The following is an 18,340-nucleotide window of genomic DNA, read 5'->3' on the forward strand; positions in this document are numbered from 1 at the left end:
CTCACCCCGACGCACGTTTTGCAGGGGGCATGTCTGGGTAGGGAGCGGTGTGGTATTTTATATCTCTTGGCACCAATCATGTAGGGTCTGTATATGTGACGGTAATCCGATTGGTCTTCCAGGCACTGTCGGCGCATGGAGATCCTTGCATTTCCCCTGGTGAATATAGGCTTTAACACCTGCATGCTATATATCTACCTCATACTTACGGGATGGTCTGTTCTACCCCCTTCTGCCAGCCTAGGAGCTGTGTACGCCATACAGAAAGTTTTTTTTTTTGTTTGTTTTTTATGGAGTAAAAAAAAAAAATTAATAACATTAATTTCCTAGCTGAGGAAATAACACTAGAGTATGCTATATCTGTGACCAGTAGGTAAAGCGTCAACATCAGAACTGCTATTATTAGCTAACACAAGACTTCCAAAGGGTATAAAGCCATCTGCAAAGAGCTTGGTATCCCAGTTTCAACAGTGCGCAATGTTATTAAGACGTTATCCAAGCATGGGACCATCAAGAACCTCCCTGGACATGGAAAGAGGAAAATTGACGAGATGTCTTTGAAGGTTGGTGCGAATGGTGGAAAAAAACACCACGTGAAACATCTGAAGGCCATCTTGGAACAGTCTTGGGTCACTGTTTCAACAAGTACCATAAGCCGCACACTAAACCAAGCAGAGCTGCTTTATGGGCAAAAGCCAAGGAAGAAATCATTGCTGAAGAAAAGACCTAAAAAGAACAACTGATCATTGCCAAAGAGTACCTTGACAAAGCACAATCCTTCTGGAGAAATGTTCTGTGGACAAATTGAACAAAAAGAACACCCTACCAACAGTTAAGCATGGTGGAGGATCCATCTTGCTACAGGGTTGCTTTGCTGCGTCTGGTACTGAAGGCCTTCACCGTATCACAGGAATCATGAAAGCAGAGAATTGTCAAGAGATTTTAGAGCAAAATGTCCTACCCAGTGTAAGAAACTTTGTTTGAGTCGAAGATCATGGGTCCTCCAGCAAGACAATGAGCCAAAGTACACATCCAAAAGTATACAGGAACGGCCGAAAAAGAAGAAATGGACTGTTTTAAAATGGTCCTAACCTCAATCCCACTGAAAATCTTTGGGGTGAGCTGAAATCTGCCTTTGGGGAAAAAGAACCCTGGAAACGTGCAAGAGCTTGAAGAAACTGCAAAGGAAGAGTGGGAGAAAATACCAGCTGAGAAGTGCAAGAAGAAGCTTATAGATGTCTACAAGAAACGATTGGAGGCGGTCATCAGTGCCGATGTTTTATTGTTGTGTTACTTTGGACCACTAATTAAAAAATCCTGAGGCTATAACTGGTTCATTTCCACTTATGTCTGAAGATATTGTACAGTCTATGAAATTAATGTAGGGGTGCTAATAATGGCGATCAGCACTGTATGGAGGCTGTGCACACAGTATAGCAGTACAGCACACACAGGCAGGATTACTCTCGGGCACAGCGGATTACTCTCGGGCACAGTAGATCCCGTCGTGTGAATAGCTTGTTGTTCGGCAGTATCTCTCCTCTGATCTGTAGGTGATTATCCAGGTCGTGTCTGGACAGGACTGTTTGTGTAACCAGGTACTTACATCACTGCTGTATCTGGAGGACGAGGACAAACCGGACCCTAATAGAGAAAGGGGAAAGCTCCGCCAGCACTCAATTCAGCATAGGGGGCCACGCTTTGGCCCAGTCATAGGTGCTTATGTTTCAGGTGCACTTACCTGAGCTGAGCGTCCAGGAAGTTTGCAGGTCAGAAGGTGATGTTAAGGGGAGGCCGGGCTCAAAGTCTCTGGTCCAGGTGTTGGATCGGGCTGAGGCCCGGGCCCTGTGCTTAAATTCCCCCTCAATGTCTGTATGGAGCACAGTCGGGGAACAGAAAAGGGTCTTCACCAAACTGTTCCCACAAAGCTGGAAACTACAATTGTCCACACTGTCTTGTACTGAAAAATTAAGATTTCCCTTCACTGAAACTAAGGGCCCAATGCCGACCCCTGATAACATCCCATAGCATTATCCTCCTCCACCATCTGTACAGTGGGCACAATGCAGTCAGGGGGTAACGTCCTCCTGGAATCGCCAAACCCAGACCCCTCCATCAGACTCAGAGAAGTGCGATCACTGCCCAGAACACGTCTCCTCCAGAGTCCAGGGGGCCGGAGGTTACATGCTGGGGGGCGAGGGGCTGTAGGTTATAGACCGGAGGGACCCGATGTTATATGTCGGTGGACGAGGGTCCGGACGTACAGACACAACTCTAGGAGTATCGGACATGTTGATTGTCTCCAGCTTTCCCAGACGCTGACGTACCGTACGTTATAACCCTGTGACTAGAGTGGCTTCTGTCTCTGGGGGGCAGCACTAGGTGATACTCACATATTACAACCCTGGCAGGTAGGGTCTGTGTTTTCCCGTTGTTTTTCGTGCCTCCTTTCTCGGAGCCCTGGTTACCCTTTGTGTCCCGGCTTTCCCCTGTGAATGGAGCGCGCCCTTCCGCTGCCGCTCGGCTCTAGTTATTGACATAAAGGCTTAGTTGTCAGAGCGCAGGTGACACACGACGGCTTCTCCTCCTCCAGGTACACAGCGCTGTATTTACCACGAGCCGTGTCTCCAACACTACGCCGCCGTGCCGCTGCCTGGAGAGGGGACACCGCCGGCCACCATGGCATCCAAGACCAGTGGGAAAAGATCCTCTGTGGCCAGCGTGCGGATCAGCCTGGACAACGCCGACAAATCAGGGACGAAAATGGTAAAGTCATTACTGAGCGGTAACATTATAACGTCTGCTGTAGCGTTATAAGCTAATTACGTGCTGCAGAAAACGTGATATCTGCAGGTTATATGTGACACCACGTGACCTCATTACCTGCCGCACAGCAGCAATGTCCCACGTTCGTGGTCGGGGGTACGGCCACAGCTTGCCTGTTCCAAACTCAACAGTTTAATGTTCGGGTCAGGAGTGAGACCCCCGGACGCTCAGGCCCTCGCCATCCAAATTGGGACCGTTGGGCAGAGATTATAGTAGAGATTACAGGCTCCTAGAATGTAATCCTGTAGTCCAGGGGGTGGGAGATTAATTCTCCTGAGAGTCCACAGAAGAGTCCATGACTGTTGTGGAAACTGAACCAATAGGTTGAAATTATTTGTTCTCAATAATAATAATATTAATTATAATTATTTTATTTGAATATTAGTTTTATGACTTAATATTGAGCAGAGTGAAGTATACGGACATCCTCTACAGTATGAGCTGCACATAGCCCCCTATATACAGTATGAGCTGCACATAGCCCCCTATATACAGTATGAGTCCCACATAGCCCCCTATATACAGTATGAGCTGCACATTACCCCTATATACAGTATGAGTCCCACATAGCCCCCTATATACAGTATGAGCCCCACATAGCCTCCTATATACAGTATGAGTCCCACATAGCCCCCTATCTACAGTATGAGCTGCACATAGCCCCCTATCTACAGTATGAGCTGCACATAGCCCCCTATCTACAGTATGAGCTGCACATAGCCCCCTATCTACAGTATGAGCTGCACATAGCCCCCTATCTACAGTATGAGCTGCACATAGCCCCCTATCTACAGTATGAGCTGCACATAGCCTCCTATAAACAGTATGAGTCCCACATAGCCCCCTATCTACAGTATGAGCTGCACATAGCCCCCTATCTACAGTATGAGCTGCACATAGCCCCTATCTACAGTATGAGCTGCACATAGCCCCTATCTACAGTATGAGCTGCACATAGCCCCCTATATACAGTATGAGCTGCACATAGCCCCCTATATACAGTATGAGCTGCACATAGCCTCCTATAAACAGTATGAGCCAAACATAGCCTCATATAGGTGTATGGGTGGATGACAAAGTCACATTTAGTGGCCAGTGTCAGGCAGCTGCTACTAAGGCAAATAAAATAATGGGATGCATTAAAAGAGGCATAGATGCTCATGAGGAGAATATAATTTTACCTCTATACAAGTCACTTGTTCGACCACACTTAGAATACTGTGCACAGTTCTGGTCTCCGGTATATAAGAAAGACATAGCTGAACTGGAGCGGGTGCAGAGAAGAGCGACCAAGGTTATTAGAGGACTGGGGGGTCTGCAATACCAAGATAGGTTATTACACTTGGGGCTATTTAGTTTGGAAAAACGAAAACTAAGGGGTGATCTTATGTTAATGTATAAATATATGAGGGGACAGTACAAAGACCTTTCTGATGATCTTTTTAATCATAGACCTGAAACAGGGACAAGGAGGCATCCTCTGCGTCTGGAGGAAAGAAGGTTTAGGCATAATAACAGACGCGGATTCTTTACTGTAAGAGCAGTGAGACTATGGAACTCTCTGCCGTATGATGTTGTAATGAGAGATTCATTACTTAAATTTAAGAGGGGAATGGATACATTTCTGGAAAAGTATAATGTTCAAAAAACCTAAAACTAACAAGGATACCTAAAAAATAACCTTTATTAATAATCGCTAAAAAAGTACTCTTTCCATAAACTGCAAAAATAGAACAAACATATAATTATGTACCTACAGGGCCCTAGGAAGTATCTACACTGAGACCTACCTATCAGTGGAGGTTGGCACCCTAAGTTACTGCGGTAGGCGCCCCCACTCAACGTCGACTCACCCTAGGGAATCCCTAGAAGACCCTAAATCGGGAACCCTAGATAGGACCTAAAAAAGTCCCTAACGGAAGTCCTACCTGGCAGTGGGGGTTGGCACCCTAATGTGAAGCGGTAGGCGCCCCCACTCTGCGTCGACTGATCCTAGAAGCCCTAAGACGTCCCTAAATAGGGATAGAATAAAGAAAATATCCCAAAAACACACCCAAGCACCCCAAAAAAAAAAAAAAAATAATAATAATAAAAAAAAGAAAAATATAGAAAAAGAAAAAATATATATACAAAAAAGAATATAATAATAAAGAATATGCAGTGAGTCTTATGCTGTTGTTTAAATATGCGTATATTTTGAATAATAGATAGTTATGTCTATAGCGATATCTGCCAGCAAAAGAAAAAAATAGGGTGAATGAGAAAATACTAGTATTGTCCGTATTCAATACATAGATGCGATCTTTTCTGGGTTAAGGAGTACGATACTTGAGGTTTAGTCAAATGCTATAATATAAGAACATGGTCACCCGCTATACAAAAAGTCAACCATATAGTATACTACCATCAGAAACCTCAGTTGAGCAGTAAGATACAGCAACCAAAAAACCAGATGTATAACTCCTTTCACCCAAATAAAGAATAATAAACATAAATGCTTGATAGAGATTGCCCGTTTATCACATTGAAACAGTGTTTTAGGATAAGTACCATCCAATTGCTCATAATATTATTGTAAATTCAATGTGTATTACAAAAGAGCAGGTGCTATTATTGTTTCAATATATATTACAAAGTGACATGTCCATCATAACCCACCACACCGAGACCCCCACAGGTACAAAAAAATGATAGGGCAGCTCCTATCTTTTTCTTGCTTGCGGCTACAATACCCCTGATGAACCCCCGTTCTATCTATATGGGGGGGAAACGCGTCGGGCATTGGTCGGGGAGACTGCTGTCTTTGCTTGATTAGATGTCCGGATCCATCTGATGAAACCACATACCCACCACGGACCCATGTTATCTGGATCTATCTAACATTGCTGTATATCCACCACGGACCTGCAGATGACTATTGAATGCTCTCTGATTTCTTTCTATGAGGGGGATCATTATGTCCTGCCCTATCATTTTTTTGTACCTGTGGGGGTCTCGGTGTGGTGGGTTATGATGGACATGTCACTTTGTAATATATATTGAAACAATAATAGCACCTGCTCTTTTGTAATACACATTGAATTTACAATAATATTATGAGCAATTTGATGGTACTTATCCTAAAACACTGTTTCAATGTGATAAACGGGCAATCTCTATCAAGCATTTATGTTTATTATTCTCTATCTGGGTGAAAGGAGTTATACATCTGGTTTTTTGGTTGCTGTATCTTACTGCTCAACTGAGGTTTCTGATGGTAGTATACTATATGGTTGACTTTTTGTATAGCGGGTGACCATGTTCTTATATTATAGCATTTGACTAAACCTCAAGTATCGTACTCCTTAACCCAGAAAAGATCGCATCTATGTATTGAATACGGACAATACTAGTATTTTATCATTCACCCTATTTTTTTCTTTTGCTGGCAGATATCGCTATAGACATAACTATCTATTATTCAAAATATACGCATATTTAAACAACAGCATAAGACTCACTGCATATTCTTTATTATTATATTCTTTTTTGTATATATATTTTTTCTTTTTCTATATTTTTCTTTTTTTTATTATTATTATTATTATTTTTTTTTTTTTTGGGGTGCTTGGGTGTGTTTTTGTGATATTTTCTATATTCTATCCCTATTTAGGGACGTCTTAGGGCTTCTAGGATCAGTCGACGCGGAGTGGGGGCGCCTACCGCTTCACATTAGGGTGCCAACCCCCACTGCCAGGTAGGACTTCCGTTAGGACCTAAAAAAGTCCCTATCTAGGGTTCCCGATTTAGGGTCTTCTAGGGATTCCCTAGGGTGAGTCGACGTTGAGTGGGGGCGCCTACCGCAGTAACTTAGGGTGCCAACCTCCACTGATAGGTAGGTCTCAGTGTAGATACTTCCTAGGGCCCTACAGGTACATAATTATATGTTTGTTCTATTTTTGCAGTTTATGGAAAGAGTACTTTTTTAGCGATTATTAATAAAGGTTATTTTTTAGGTATCCTTGTTAGTTTTAGGTTTTTTGAGTTGGTCTAGGATTCCATATATATTTTGATTTAGGTTGTTTTTTTAAAAGTATAATGTTACAGGGTATATACACTAGATTCCTTGATAGGGCGTTGATCCAGGGAACTAGTCTGATTGCCGTATGTGGAGTCGGGAAGGAATTTTTTTCCCCAATGTGGAGCTTACTCTTTGCCACATGGGTTTTTTTGCCTTCCTCTGGATCAACATGTTAGGGCATGTTAGGTTAGGCTATGGGTTGAACTAGATGGACTTATAGTCTTCCTTCAACCTTAATAACTATGTATATACAGTATGAGCCACACATAGCCCCCTATCTACAGTATGAGCTCCCACATAGCCCCCTATCTACAGTATGAGCCCACACATAGCCTCCTATATACAGTATGAGCCGCACATAGCCCCCTATATACAGTATGAGCCCCACATAGCCCCCTATATACAGTATGAGCCCACACACTGCCTCCTATGTATAGTATGAGCCCCACAGCCTCCTATCTACAGTATGAGCCCCACATAGCCTCCTATATACAGTATGAGCCGCACATAGCCCCCTATATACAGTATGAGCCCCACATAGCCCCTTATATACAGTATGAGCCCCACATAGCCTCCTATCTACAGTATGAGCCTCACATAGCCCCCTATATACAGTATGAGCCCCACATAGCCCCCTATATACAGTATGAGCCCCACATGGCCCCTTATATACAGTATGAGCCCCACATAGCCTCCTATCTACAGTATGAGCCTCACATAGCCCCCTATATACAGTATGAGCCCCACATAGCCTCCTATATACAGTATGAGCCCCACATAGCCTCCTATATACAGTATGAGCCGCACATAGCCCCCTATATACAGTATGAGCACCACATAGCCTCCTATCTACAGTATGAGCCCCACATAGCCTCCTATATACAGTATGAGCCCCACATAGCCCCCTATATACAGTATGAGCCCCACATAGCCCCCTATATACAGTATGAGCCCCACATAGCCCCTTATATACAGTATGAGCCCCACATAGCCTCCTATCTACAGTGTGAGCCGCACATAGCCCCCTATATACAATATGAGCCCCACATAGCCTCCTATTTACAGTATGAGCCCCACATAGCCCCCTATATACAGTATGAGCCCCACATAACCTATATACAGTATGAGCCCCACATAGCCCCCTATATACAGTATGAGCCCCACATAGCCCCTTATATACAGTATGAGCCCCACATAGCCTCCTATCTACAGTGTGAGCCGCACATAGCCCCCTATATACAATATGAGCCCCACATAGCCTCCTATTTACAGTATGAGCCCCACATAGCCCCCTATATACAGTATGAGCCCCACATAACCTATATACAGTATGAGCCCCACATAGCCCCCTATATACAGTATGAGCCTCACATAGCCTCCTATATACAGTATGAGCCCCACATAGCCTCCTATACACAGTATGAGCCCCACATAGCCTCCTATATACAGTATGAGCCCCACATAGCCTCCTATATACAGTATGAGCCCACACACATCCCCCTATCTACAGTATGAGCCCCACATAGCCTCCTATATACAGTATGAGCCCCACATAGCCTCCTATATACAGTATGAGCCTACACATAGCCCCCTATATACAGTATGAGCCCCACATAGCCTCCTATCTACAGTATGAGCCGCACATAGCCCCCTATATACAGTATGAGCCCACACACCGCCTCCTATGTATAGTATGAGCACCACAGCCTCCTATCTACAGTATGAGCCCCACATAGCCTCCTATATACAGTATGAGCCGCACATAGCCCCCTATATACAGTATGAGCCCCACATAGCCCCCTATATACAGTATGAGCCCCACATAGCCCCTTATATACAGTATGAGCCCCACATAGCCTCCTATCTACAGTATGAGCCTCACATAGCCCCCTATATACAGTATGAGCCCCACATAGCCTCCTATATACAGTATGAGCCTACACATAGCCTCGTATATACAGTATGAGCCACACAGCCTCGTATATACAGTATGAGCCACACATAGCCCCCTATATACAGTATGAGCCTCACATAGCCCCCTATATACAGTATGAGCCCCACATAGCCTCCTATATACAGTATGAGCCGCACATAGCCTCCTATATACAGTATGAGCCCTACATAGCCCCCTATATACAGTATGAGCCCCACATAGCCTCCTATCTACAGTGTGAGCCGCACATAGCCCCCTATATACAGTATGAGCCCCACATAGCCTCCTATTTACAGTATGAGCCCCACATAGCCCCCTATATACAGTATGAGCCCCACATAACCTATATACAGTATGAGCCCCACATAGCCCCCTATGTACAGTATGAGCCTCACATAGCCCCCTATATACAGCATGAGCCCCACATAGCCTCCCATACACAGTATGAGCCCCACATAGCCTCCTATATACAGTATGAGCCCCACATAGCCTCCTATATACAGTATGAGCCCACACACATCCCCCTATCTACAGTATGAGCCCCACATAGCCTCCTATATACAGTATGAGCCCCACATAGCCTCCTATATACAGTATGAGCCTACACATAGCCCCCTATATACAGTATGAGCCCCACATAGCCTCCTATCTACAGTATGAGCCGCACATAGCCCCCTATATACAGTATGAGCCCCACATAGCCTTCTATCTACTGTATGAGCCTACACATAGCCCCTATATACAGTATGAGCCCCACATAGCCTCCTATATACAGTATGAGCCTACACATAGCCCCTTATATACAGTATGAGCCCCACATAGCCCCCTATATACAGTATGAGCCCCATATAGCCTTTTATATTATGAGCCCGCACATAGCCTCCTATATACAGTATGAACCCGAACACATCGCCTACATACAGTATGAGCCTCACATAGCCTCCTACATACAGTATGAGCCCCACATAGCCTCCTATATACAGTATGAGACCCACATAGCCCCCTATATACAGTATGAGCCGCACATAGCCCCCTATATACAGTATGAGCCCACACACCGCCTCCTATGTATAGTATGAGCCCCACAGCCTCCTATCTACAGTATGAGCCCCACAAAGCCTCCTATATACAGTATGAGCCGCACATAGCCCCCTATATACAGTATGAGCCCCACATAGCCCCCTATATACAGTATGAGCCCCACATAGCCCCTTATATACAGTATGAGCCCCACATAGCCTCCTATCTACAGTATGAGCCTCACATAGCCCCCTATATACAGTATGAGCCCCACATAGCCCCCTATATACAGTATGAGCCCCACATAGCCCCTTATATACAGTATGAGCCCCACATAGCCCCCTATCTACAGTATGAGCCTCACATAGCCCCCTATATACAGTATGAGCCCCACATAGCCTCCTATATACAGTATGAGCCCCACATAGCCTCCTATATACAGTATGAGCCGCACATAGCCCCCTATATACAGTATGAGCACCACATAGCCTCCTATATACAGTATGAGCCCCACATAGCCTCCTATATACAGTATGAGCCGCACATAGCCCCCTATATACAGTATGAGCACCACATAGCCTCCTATCTACAGTATGAGCCCCACATAGCCTCCTATATACAGTTTGAGCCCCACATAGCCCCCCTATATACAGTATGAGCCCCACATAGCCCCCTATATACAGTATGAGCCCCACATAGCCCCTATATACAGTATGAGCCGCACATAGCCCCCTATATACAGTATGAGCCCCACATAGCCTCCTATCTACTGTATGAGCCTACACATAGCCCCTATATACAGTATGAGCCCCACATAGCCTCCTATATACAGTATGAGCCTACACATAGCCCCTTATATACAGTATGAGCCCCACATAGCCCCCTATATACAGTATGAACCCCACATAGCCTCCTATATACAGTATGAGCCTACACATAGCCCCTTATATACAGTATGAGCCCCACATAGCCCCCTATATACAGTATGAGACCCACATAGCCTCCTATATACAGTATGATCCCCACATAGCCCCCTATATACAGTATGAGACCCACATAGCCCCCTATCTACAGTATGAGCCCCACATAGCCTCCTATCTACTGTATGAGCCTACACATAGCCCCTATATACAGTATGAGCCCCACATAGCCTCCTATATACAGTATGAGCCTACACATAGCCCCTTATATACAGTATGAGCCTACACATAGCCCCCTATATACAGTATGAGCCCCACATAGCCTCCTATCTACGGTATGAGCCCCACATAGCCCCCTATATACAGTATGAGCCCCACATAGCCTCCTATCTACTATATGAGCCTACACATAGCCCCTATATACAGTATGAGCCCCACATAGCCTCCTATATACAGTATGAGCCTACACATAGCCCCTTATATACAGTATGAGCCCCACATAGCCCCCTATATACAGTATGAGCCCCATATAGCCTTTTATATTATGAGCCCGCACATAGCCTCCTATATACAGTATGAACCCGAACACATCGCCTACATACAGTATGAGCCTCACATAGCCTCCTACATACAGTATGAGCCCCACATAGCCTCCTATATACAGTATGAGACCCACATAGCCTCCTATATACAGTATGATCCCCACATAGCCCCCTATATACAGTATGAGACCCACATAGCCCCCTATCTACAGTATGAGCCCACACATAGCCTCCTATATACAGTAGTATGAGCTCCCACATAGCCCCCTATATTTAGTATGAGCTCCCACATAGCCTCCTCTATACAGTATGAGCCCCACATAGACTCCTGTATATAGTATGAGCCCACCCCCCCCTATCTACAGTATGAGCCCACACACATCCCCCTATCTACAGTATGAGCCCACACACATCCCCCTATCTATAGTATGAGCCCCACATAGCCTCCTATATACAGTATGAGCCCCACATAGCCCCCTATATACAGTATGAGCCCCACATAGCCCCTATATACAGTATGAGCCCCACATAGCCCCTATATACAGTATGAGCCCCACATAGCCTCCTATATACAGTATGAGCCTACACATAGCCCCCTATATACAGTATGAGCCCCACATAGCCCTCTATATACAGTATGAGCCCCATATAGCCTTTTATGTATATTATGAGCCCCACCTAGCCCCCTATATACAGTATGAGCCTCACATAGCCACCTATATACAGTATGAGCCCCACATAGCCTCCTATATACAGTATGAGCCCCCATATAGCCTTTTAAGTATATTATGAGCCCGCACATAGCCTCCTATATACATTATGAACCCAAACACATCGCCTACATACAGTATGAGCCCACACTTAGCCTCCTACATACAGTAAGAGCATGACGTAGCCTCCTATATGCAGTATGAACCCCCACATAGCCCCCACAAAAAAACAATGCCCACTCACTGCATATGTGACCATAAGGGCAGAGACAGACTGCCGTATTTTTCGTGCGAGAATGGCATCGCACTGCACGGACTGGCATGACCACGGAATACTATGCAGCTGACAAGCTCAGGTCAGGAGAGCCGACAGCCAGTATGAGGTTTACGATGCGATTCTCGCAAGAGAAATACGGCAGTGAGTCTCTGCCCTAACGGTGAGGCTCCGCTTCTCACACAATCCAAACCACGCTTCTTGTTGCCACCACTTGCCATATTTAAGGGTCAGCAGGTGCCACATTAGCAAACACTCACACCCAGCTTTCCCAAGCATCATCATCTTGCGCTTTGTCATACACAGCATAACACAACCAGGCTCTACTTTCCCTCTTCGAGGTTGTGGGTACATTGAGAGCAGAAAGAAACAAACATTATATGTTAGATTTAATATATGGAAAAAAGTACAGTGCTAAAAAAGAAAAAATATATGTATATTACATACACACAAGGCAATGAAAAGTACAAAACAAAAAGGGATAAATAGAGAATCTTTCAGGTTTTGATGTGAAAACCAGGCAGAGCTCTACGGGTTGCCGGAATAAGCGAAGTATGATTTTATTGCACCAAGGATTTATGAGCGAGTACATATAATAATGCCGCACTTTTCCCATGTGTAGCCTATAAGGACTAAGCCCCTCCTGGGTAATGTGTCCATCATTAATCAAGCATCTTGGAGTCTTACCGGTCTGCTTGCTGCCCAAAGGATGACCAAGAACTTGAAGGTAAGTCCTAAATATAGGGCAATTGGTTGGAAGACGCACCTGCAAACTTTTTTTTTTCTCCCCAGATCCTCCTAATTATTCCTGTGATGTAAAGTAAGGCAAATAGGGGAAAAGTCGGATGTGGAAGCCACTTGCATCCATTTTTTTTTTTTTTTTTTTTTACTGAAAAGCAGACAAATCCACTAATAAGTGATTTGCAAAGTTACATAACTTTCCATTTAAAGAACTAAACTTTCAAAACTTTTCCATAACTTTTTTTTTTTAATTGTCTCTATGTAATGCTTTATTTTCCCACGGGGGTGCTGCAGGGAAAATGAGCACTTCCTGCCTGCTGGAGGTCCCCCCCCCCCCCCCAAAAAAAAAAAAAGGATTCTTGACTTTTCTAAAAAAGCCAATGTAAACGTATATGGATTGGAAGGTCAGCGCCACAGTAGGTAGTTCTGGTATTCTAGTCATAAACCAGGAGGATCTGGATAAACTTGTGATACAAGCAAGCATGTGACATGTCAGAGAGAATAAAGTACATTATCAGGCTTTATATTACAAGTTTACAACATATAGTTACGCTATGATTATTTCGATATTTTGTAATACCACTATTCACCAGTAGGGGTCAGCACTTACTCCAGTCACTCCATATTTCCTTAGCCACATTATGTAGCAGTGGCAACAGCGCCATCCGCAGGTTATAAAAGGGAAATAATAAAAAATAAATTGTGTATTATAATAAACTAAGTACTTACAGCAGATGAATGACGAACGGCGGCTTCAGAGACACGTGACATGATGGGCAGCTCAGTGGCGGACATCTGCACTGAGACACTGCCTGGCACCGTGTGTAGCACTTGTTATAGGGGTACTTTGTCTGACACTGATTATTGGGGCACTTAATCTCCCTGCTTTCTGTCCTTGATGATGGCAGCCATGTTGTACTCATACCCTTGTATCTCGGCTAGGAGAGACGAGCCCAGAAAGTGGCGCTGGTGAAGAAGATTGAAATAGTAGAACCTCAGGTGAGTGACGCCATCTTGCCCGTTGGGCGCCACCATGGCGGCGGGGGCAGCATTTTGGACCCTAGTCGGATGGTAGACATGATATATACCAGATGTGGCCCCCACCCATGAATTCCTCATGGACCCCCCCCCCCCCCATTGTGATATATGTCCTCCCCTCACATCGGCCACTTTACGGGCATTATATCCGCGTGTCGTGAACGCCTCGATGGCCGCTGACATTGCAGATGCGGCACAACTCCCGGGCCCATGCTGTCGTTGCCATGGTGACAAGATTTGCCATCGTTTCGAGTTCAGCAGTGAAAAAAGCAGAAACTTAGAACTTCATCAAATTCTGTAGTCATGGCAACAGTAGAACGTAGCCGGGGTGACATTTTTCTTCTTTTTTTTTTTGCAGTTCCCAAGAAAATAAATTTTTCTTAAAGGGCCCATTTATTAAATATGGGGAGATTTTTCCCAAAATAGTAAATGCCGTTTTTTTTTTAGCATCCTGCTGAACCAAAGAAATATTGATATTAAAATATGGATATTAATAGGGCTCTGATCACTCCACGCTCCTGTTATACCATTCATACTACTTACTTAGGGGTGGCGCCAGCAACCAGGGGCCCATGGTGACTGGGGGGCAACGGTATGTACGGAGAAGGCTCAGGAGCCGTGTTATACGACCGTCACCCAGGACTAACTGCTCGCTCCGATCGCAGCAATGTAACCTCTAAAGGTGCCGCTGTCAATTCTGACCGCGACATTCAGGAGGTTGGGACATAAAAAATGTACAAAAAAATTCAAAAAATTATAAAAGTCCATATCGATGACTTTTTCCTGTAAATAACCCCCCCCCCCCAAAAAGAAAATAAATAAGAATAAAAATAATAAATAAGAATAATTAATAATATAATTAAAAAATAAATATATATTTGTTATGTGTGCAATCGAAATGTCAAAATCACATATTTTTGGTGACTTTACCCCCACAACAAAAAAAATTTTCAAGGGCCAAAAAGTGTTACCAATAAAAAAACTACAGCTCATACTGTAGAAAAATACAATAACCCGATATAACGGTATCAAACGAAAAAATGTAAGTTTTAATTATTGGGGAGCGAAGAGGAAAAATTGAAGGCGATGAGGGTCCCGACTTAGCCATGTACTGACCAGTTTCTGCTTTCTCTAACCCCCACAGCCTCCATCTTTTGCCTCCCGGCCACCAGAGAAAGTCCAGGTCTCCGCCATAAGGAACATTCTGGAAAGCTACCTCCCATTACGGTTGGGGGACACCACTTATGACCCCCAAAAAGTGCCATCACTAGTGAAGGAGATCAGCGAGGAGATCAGGAGCCAGGTGAAGAAGGTCTTACCTGCACGATACAAGATGCTGTGTGTGGCCACCATGGGCGAGAGAGGGCAGGAAGACATCAAAGTGGTCAGCCGCTGCCTCTGGGACCCCCATGCTGACAACTACGCAGCTCACGTGTACCAGAATGATAGTGTGTTCTGTGTGGTGTCTGTATACACCGTATTCTGCGAGTGACACTGCGTGGGCCTACTATATGACTGTCACTATACGTCCTGTTTGTCGTCGATGCAGCGCCGGCTGTGGAGCCAAGGACATTGCTCTGCCCGCATCCAAGGAAACTATGGCGGGAAAATGGGTCTGCTGTTTCTAGCACTTATGGGGACATGGGGTTTTCAGATGCCGATAAAGGGTTAATCAGCGGGCACTAAGGACGCCCATTACACAGCCCCCTGTACTGGAGTCTGATGGGCACTAACTATGGCGGCACAAGGTCAGCCGAACCTCACATATATATGTAATCACCCCAAAACCCGCTACCAGCCCCGACCCGACATTTCTGGAGGTCACACAAGTATCGGAACGTGATTGTAATCTGTGATACAGTCCAATAAACCGTCAGTGTGACAGATTTACCTCAGAGTCTGGAGGGCAGCGATTGTGTGTTATAACCGATTACATTCACACCGGAGTACGACTCCCCGACCAATGGGAGGACCAGGGACGTAGTGGTACCCCAAATATCAACGTGTCATTATCCTGTACCCCAGTGTCAGTGTCATTATCCTGTACCCCAAGTGTCAGTGTCATCATCCTGTACCCCAAGTGTCAGTGTCATTATCCTGCACCCCAAGTGTCAGCGTCATTATCCTGTACCCCAAGTGTCAGCGTCATTATCCTGTACCCCCAGTGTCAGTGTCATCATCCTGTACCCCAAGTGTCAGTGTCATTATCCTGTACCCCAAGTGTCAGTGTCATTATCCTGTACCCCAAGTGTCAGGGTCATTATCCTGTACCCCAAGTGTCAGTGTCATCATCCGGTACCCCAAATATCAACGTGTCATTATCCTGTACCCCAGTGTCAGTGTCATTATCCTGTACCCCAAGTGTCAGTGTCATCATCCTGTACCCCAAGTGTCAGTGTCATTATCCTGTACCCCAAGTGTCAGCGTCATTATCCTGTACCCCAAGTGTCAGCGTCATTATCCTGTACCCCCAGTGTCAGTGTCATCATCCTGTACCCCAAGTGTCAGTGTCATTATCCTGTACCCCAAGTGTCAGTGTCATCATCCTGTACCCCAAGTGTCAGTGTCATTATCCTGTACCCCAAATATCAACGTGTCATTATCCTGTACCCCAGTGTCAGTGTCATTATCCTGTACCCCAAATATCAACGTGTCATTATCCTGTACCCCAAGTGTCAGTATCATCATCCTGTACCCCAAGTGTCAGTGTCATCATCCTGTACCCCAAGTGTCAGTGTCATCATCCTGTACCCCAAGCGTCAGTGTCATCATCCTGTACCCCAAGCGTCAGTGTCATTATCCTGTACCCCAAGCGTCAGTGTCATCATCCTGTACCCCAAGCGTCAGTGTCATTATCCTGTACCCAAGTGTCAGTGTCATCATCCTGTACCCCAAGCGTCAGTGTCATCATCCTGTACCCCAAGCGTCAGTGTCATTATCCTGTACCCAAGTGTCAGTGTCATCATCCTGTACCCCAAGCGTCAGTGTCATCATCCTGTACCCCAAGTGTCAGTATCATCATCCTGTACCCCAAGTGTCAGTGTCATTATCCTGTACCCCAAGTGTCAGTGTCATCATCCTGTACCCCAAGCGTCAGTGTCATCATCCTGTACCCCAAGCGTCAGTGTCATTATCCTGTACCCCAAGCGTCAGTGTCATCATCCTGTACCCCGAGTGTCAGTGTCATTATCCTGTACCCCAAGTGTCAGTGTCATCATCCGGTACCCCGAGTGTCAGTGTCATCATCCGGTACCCCGAGTGTCAGTGTCATTATCCTGTACCCCAAGTGTCAGTGTCATCATCCGGTACCCCGAGTGTCAGTGTCATCATCCTGTACCCCGAGTGTCAGTGTCATTATCCTGTACCCCGAGTGTCAGTGTCATCATCCTGTACCCCGAGTGTCAGTGTCATTATCCTGTACCCCAAGTGTCAGTGTCATCATCCTGTACCCCGAGTGTCAGTGTCATTATCCTGTACCCCAAGTGTCAGTGTCATTATCCTGTACCCCAAGTGTCAGTGTCATCATCCGGTACCCCGAGTGTCAGTGTCATCATCCGGTACCCCAAGCGTCAGTGTCATTATCCTGTACCCCAAGCGTCAGTGTCATTATCCTGTACCCCAAGCGTCAGTGTCATCATCCTGTACCCCAAGCGTCAGTGTCATTATCCTGTACCCCAAGTATCATTATCCTGTACCCCGAGTGTCAGTGTCATCATCCTGTACCCCAAGCGTCAGTGTCATTATCCTGTACCCCAAGTATCATTATCCTGTACCCCAAGTGTCACTATCCTGTACCCCAAGTATCATTATCCTGTACCCCAAGTGTCTGTGTCATTATCCTGTACCCCCAGTGTCAGCGTCATTATCCTGTACCCCGAGTGTCAGCGTCATTATCCTGTACCCCAAGTGTCTGTGTCATTATCCTGTACCCCCAGTGTCAGCGTCATTATCCTGTACCCCGAGTGTCAGCGTCATTATCCTGTACCCCGAGTGTCAGCGTCATTATCCTGTACCCCCAGTGTCAGCGTCATTATCCTGTACCCCCAGTGTCAGCGTCATTATCCTGTACCCCGAGTGTCAGCGTCATTATCCTGTACCCCGAGTGTCAGCGTCATTATCCTGTACCCCCAGTGTCAGCGTCATTATCCTGTACCCCCAGTGTCAGCGTCATTATCCTGTACCCCGAGTGTCAGCGTCATTATCCTGTACCCCGAGTGTCAGCGTCATTATCCTGTACCCCCAGTGTCAGCGTCATTATCCTGTACCCCGAGTGTCA

The 18,340-nt window shown here is 45.5% G+C and overlaps 1 protein-coding gene across 1 annotated transcript; it reads left to right on the forward strand.

Annotated features, from left to right (window-relative positions):
- The first annotated feature begins 2,575 nt into the window (after positions 1-2,575).
- Positions 2,576-15,961, forward strand: LOC138677197 (dynein light chain Tctex-type protein 2B-like). Its single transcript, XM_069767137.1, has 4 exons — positions 2,576-2,766; positions 12,908-13,012; positions 13,969-14,025; positions 15,209-15,961. Exons 1-4 carry the CDS (start codon positions 2,680-2,682, stop codon positions 15,554-15,556), a joined length of 597 nt encoding a protein of 198 aa, XP_069623238.1. The 5' UTR covers positions 2,576-2,679; the 3' UTR covers positions 15,557-15,961.
- Positions 15,962-18,340: the final 2,379 nt, after the last annotated feature.

This window comes from Ranitomeya imitator, chromosome 4 (assembly GCF_032444005.1).
Source record: "Ranitomeya imitator isolate aRanImi1 chromosome 4, aRanImi1.pri, whole genome shotgun sequence".
Classification (NCBI taxonomy): domain Eukaryota; kingdom Metazoa; phylum Chordata; class Amphibia; order Anura; family Dendrobatidae; genus Ranitomeya; species Ranitomeya imitator.

Excerpts from the sequence above, each read along its gene's own strand:
- LOC138677197 (XM_069767137.1), top strand. The coding sequence starts at position 2,680 with ATGGCATCCAAGACCAGTGGGAAAAGATCCTCTGTGGCCAGCGTGCGG. Across the intron at positions 13,013-13,968 it reads GGATGACCAAGAACTTGAAG|GAGAGACGAGCCCAGAAAGT; the intron begins GTAAGTCCTAAA and ends TATCTCGGCTAG. Across the intron at positions 14,026-15,208 it reads TTGAAATAGTAGAACCTCAG|CCTCCATCTTTTGCCTCCCG; the intron begins GTGAGTGACGCC and ends TAACCCCCACAG.